We start from the raw sequence: 4,634 nt of genomic DNA, 5'->3' as shown, positions 1-4,634 counted from the left end.
GATGACAGGGATACCCCCAAGCCTGGTCTCTGCCCCTTGGTCTACCCTCCAACCCCTGTCGCTCAGTCTCCTCCTCTGACCCCCCCTCCCCCCCGCCATAGCTAAAATCCTAGAATAGGCATGAACTTGACTTAAGTTTTGGTGGAAATCATTTAGTTATTCCAAAGCTCCCAGTTTCCTGAATCTTTGCATATACTTTTGCCTCTACCCTCCACCAAGCTAACTTCTACTCATTCTTAGGTTTAGGCTGACATGTTTCCTCCACCAGGAAGCCTCCCCTGACAGCCCAGACTGTGCCAGCATTCCTCTGGCTCTCGTAGTCCCTTGGGCTTCCCTCTTCATTCTCTCTGGTGACAAACCTGTCTCCCCACTGGGCTGGGAGGACAGTCACCAGAAATGTGTCAGTCACAACTGTGTCTTCAGCATCTCCCACATAATTAGTGAAATTAGGAGTTTGGGGAAATACTTGTTGAGGAAATGAATTAAGGAGTTAATGTCCTGTCCTCTCTTACCTTCACATCACTGCCTGAGCTGTTCCCTCTTCCCTCTCTCATTCTAATTCCTGCTGATCCTTCAGGTATCAGATTAGTTATTATCTTCTCCTTTGGAAAACCTCCCCTGACACCCCAGGTTAGGTCAGATGTCTCCTCTGGGCTTCCACAGGCCTCTGTTTCCCGTGTCCTGGACCCAACCTCTCTGCCTCTGCCTCCCCTATCCTATCCCTGACCCCTCTGGGCTGTCATTGCCTGGAGAAAGGCCAGTCTCCACATTGGACTGGGAGTTCCATGAGATCCATCTGTTACCCCCATGTTCCCAGCATCACCCAGGACAGGGCTGGGTTTAAAGCACTCAGGGAATGCATAATGACAGCCAAACGACTGGACAGGGCCTGGAATGCCCTGTAGAAGGGCTGGCAGTTGCCATCAGGGATCAGAGCAAACCCCAGGCTTCAAGGGAGGGGGAAAGCAGTAAAGGGCTGGATTGGGGGATGTTCAGAAAGGCCTGGTAGGAGGCAGGAAGGAAGCCATTGCAGAGACTGGGTAGAGAGGACTCTAAAATTGAAGAGAGGTACAGTTGGAGGCAGAATGCCCTGTGGGGCAGGGAGTGACCTGAAAGAGAAGGTGGACAGGGTGCAGGCAGACCTGGGTTAGAGAGCGCCAGTCCATGTTGGCACTGCCTAGATAGAAGTGTGTCTGATCCACTACCCAGAACTTGGTATGCAGGACACCGTGGGTCAGCTTCTGCATGTCCACCATGCGGACTTGAGCACCTGTGAACAATGGGCAGTGGTCAGGGCCAGCTTGGGCAGCCCCAGGCCTGGCCTTCCCCAGCTGCCCCCTAGCTTACCGCTCTGCAGCAGGGCCTGAAGGTCTGCCTGTGGCTGGGGCCCATTGGGTTTGCTCACGGTGATGCGGACCTTCACACCTCGTGGTGCCAGGGTCTGTAGCTGCCGGAGGACCTCCTCACCCTGCAGGGAGGGGAAAACTTCTGAAGAGCTGGGCCACCCAGTGCTCCAACCCCACAAGGGAGGCCCCCAGTAGGGTTGTTTGAAATTCGGCTTTGAGACATTGTGATGAAGAATGAACAGGTTTTACATTAGCTTTTACAGATTAAAAGCTTTACAAATCAAAATATTAAAACCCTTCTTTGTTTTAAACACTTTTATATGTTTTAATAATCTGCTGCTCTGAGATCCCGCCCAAGGCCTCCCTGCTCCTTCTGCCCCTCCAGGGACCTTTCTAAGATCCAGCATTAGAAGTGGCAACGCAGGGGCCTACAGGCACTTCCAGGGATGTTGGGGGCAAGGCTCAGGCTGCAGGTGAGGCATGATGATGCCAATAACAGTAACAGCCAAAACAGCCAACGATGCCCTGGTACCTACTGTGCACCAGGCCCCATTCTAGGTCCCTTCATGTCTGAGCTCACTGAACTCTCACAACCCTGTGAGGCAGGTCTAATTCTAATCCCCATTGTGCATGTGAGGAAACTGAGTTGGAGGACTCAGTGGAGGAGCAGGATTCGAATCGAGACTGTTGCCTCCTACAATCGTGCTTTTAACTACTTCAGTGGGAGCCGACAGGATGTGGGAAGTCAAAGGTTTTCAGCTTTTGTAATTATTTCTTTTTCGGCAGTGCTTAAGGAGCCCTGCAATTATAGTAAGTTTTAAGCCCACTTCTCACAAAAAGAGGCAGCAGCAGAAGAAAACGGAAGGAACAAATTCATGTTTTTTAGTGGAAGGGGTTATCCATCTAAGCTGTTTCTTTTCAAATCATGAAGCTTTTATGGTTTTTAAGTTTGCCTGCAGAACATAACAAGGAGATAGTGATGGCAAACACAAGGACTGACTCTGTGCAGGCACTGTGCTAAAATTTGCATGGATTAGCCCATTCCTTCCACACAAAAACCCTAAGAGGCAGGTGCTACATATTGGCCCCATTTTACACATAAGGAAACTGAAGCCCAAGAGGAGAGGTGACCTGCCTAAGGTCACACAGCTGAGAGGTGGCTGTCTGGCTTGAGGCTGGGCTGACACTTGTTCCACTCTTCCATTGCTTTATGGTGATGGTGTCAGGGCAGCCCAAGGGTGAGCAATATCTGCTAGCCTAATCCCTTGTAACCAAACCCGCAGCCTGACATTCAGAGGCCTCCAGATGACCGTGACAAACACCCCCAGTCCATAGAGCTGTGTGAAGACAGTTGCTTCCAAACACCTATGTCCAATCCACTGCATGAGACATACTCACCCATCTCTTGGGCTGCAGGGGAAACCCCTTCATCCCCTAATTGCCCCCCTCCCTGCTGCTGCTGGCCAGGGCTAAGGCTGCCAGGTACCTGCTGGGCAGAGGGCTCCTGCGTGTGGGTGTCATTGTTGGTGAGGGTCCAGTAGAAGGAGGCGATGTCCAGGCTGCTGTGGGCACCAGCAAGCAGGCCCAGCCAGGCCTGGCTGGTGGAGGGGTTGCCCATGGAGGCATTGGGGAAGTCCAGGCCCTCAGGAATGCTCTCCACCAGCACTGCTCTGGGGGGGGAGGGGGGAGGTGGTATCAGCCACGGGGTGCCAATTGTTTCCAGCACCCTACGGCTGCCATGTCACAGCTGGGATGTGAGTGCTCACCTATCTGCCCATGGGCATGGATGGAAGACTGTGTGTATTTGTGTGTGTGCCTGTACTCATGATTCTCCATGTGTCTCTGCATCTGTCTGTCTAGAGGTATGGAAGGAAAGCTGTGTATGTAGATGTCTGTGTGTGTCTGTTCACAGACGATGAAAGATGCTGCGGTCTGTCCACAGACCTGGATAGAAGATGACGCTGTGGCTGCCATGGAAACCATGTGTAAGGGGGAGAGGGGTGGGCATGCACTTGGCAGTCTGCAACCTCCTCACTCATCATGGGCACTGGGTGCGGCTGAGAGCAGGACCTGCTCAATGTGTGTCTAAGGGTCCCTGGCCTGGTGGGGCTTCCCCCACCATCTGCCCCTCCCCCCCTTACTCGCAAGGGTCATAGCAGGGGGCTGGGCGCTGGTTGGGTCCAAAGAGATGCAAGTCGCCGTATTCCCATAGAAACAGCTGAGTCATCAGGGCTCCGAAACCCACAACTGCCAGGATGAGGACCAGCAGGACCCAGCGGGCTTTCTATGGGGAGGAAGAAGTGTCAGCCAGCCCAAAGGAGGCAGCACAGCCCATCCCTGAGACAGATCAAGGGTAACGGAGGTCTCCTACCTTTTCTGCAGCCTTCCATGCCTCAATCTCATTCATGGGCAGCTCGTTAGCAGGCTCCTCGGCAGGCACCTTCAGCTGGGGGACAGGGATGGTAGAGGTGGCTCAGAGGGGCCTCTGCCCTCCGCTGCACCCAGCTCCTCCCCACTTGGCCCCCCATCTACCTACCTCCTGGTACATCAGTTTAGGCTTCATCTTGCCTGGCAGCTGGGAGATAATCAGAGCCCAGGTGGGAAGGTGGGCGTGTCAGGGTCTCCAAACTGGGGGAACAGAAGTGGGCACTGCGTGGGGTGTTCTGGGCTTTTAAGGGACATCACAGAAGGCACACTACTCTTGCAGCTTATGAGATCCACTGGGTCTCCTTGCCCATGACCACAGTCACGGGGGTCATTGGCACAGTGCCAGCCATTCCAAAAGGAGGAAGCTGGTCGCTGGTCAGCAGGGATTTCGAAATCCCTCAAGGTCCAACGCCTCTTCTTCTAACCACTCTGCAGTGCTCACCCTGCCCGCCTTTAGCGCCCACCCTGCTCCCCATTAGCACCCTCCCCTATCCCTTCTCTGCGCTCTAATCTAGACATTCCCAAAAAGACAGTCCTGGTTGGGGTTAGGGGAGTCTCAAACCTTTGTGCCTGGATTTCTCAGCCCTGGGACTACTACTCATGGGCATTTTCCAGGTGACTTCTCTGCACTCACCCTCAGGTACCCATTAGACCATACAGCTCAGCACGAAGCTGGGGACCAAGGAAGCCTCCAGGCCACCCCTCAGCCCATCCCCCCAGCCATCCTCCCTCACCCTAACCCGGACGGGCTGCTGTCTTACTCGTCAGGCTGCTGCTGCTACCTCCGCGGGGCCTCAGCTTCTGCCCCAACAGGCTGAGCAGGGGCGGGCGGGGGGGGGGGCCGGGGGGGGGCCCCCCCCC

The 4,634-nt window shown here is 54.4% G+C and overlaps 1 protein-coding gene across 2 annotated transcripts in view; it reads right to left on the bottom strand.

Annotated features, from left to right (window-relative positions):
- Positions 1 to 4,634, bottom strand: part of PLD3 (phospholipase D family, member 3) — a 20,487-nt gene that overhangs the window by 5,543 nt on the left and 10,310 nt on the right. Inside the window, exons 1-7 of one of the 2 annotated variants that reach the window (XM_008582394.1) lie at positions 4,535 to 4,621; positions 3,883 to 3,974; positions 3,718 to 3,792; positions 3,488 to 3,630; positions 2,833 to 3,016; positions 1,348 to 1,468; positions 1,143 to 1,270 (exon numbers count right to left, since the gene is read on the bottom strand). In XM_008582394.1, coding sequence (XP_008580616.1) covers positions 1,143 to 1,270; positions 1,348 to 1,468; positions 2,833 to 3,016; positions 3,488 to 3,630; positions 3,718 to 3,792; positions 3,883 to 3,909 — 678 coding nt within the window. In that variant the 5' untranslated portion in view covers positions 3,910 to 3,974; positions 4,535 to 4,621. Of the gene's footprint in view, positions 1 to 1,142; positions 1,271 to 1,347; positions 1,469 to 2,832; positions 3,017 to 3,487; positions 3,631 to 3,717; positions 3,793 to 3,882; positions 3,975 to 4,534; positions 4,622 to 4,634 lie in introns of those variants that run through there. The other variant, XM_008582400.1, reaches the window with a different exon arrangement.

Source organism: Galeopterus variegatus, unplaced genomic scaffold (genome assembly GCF_000696425.1).
Source record: "Galeopterus variegatus unplaced genomic scaffold, G_variegatus-3.0.2 Scaffold93, whole genome shotgun sequence".
Taxonomy (NCBI): domain Eukaryota; kingdom Metazoa; phylum Chordata; class Mammalia; order Dermoptera; family Cynocephalidae; genus Galeopterus; species Galeopterus variegatus.
This window is presented reverse-complemented; position numbering and strand designations above follow the sequence as displayed.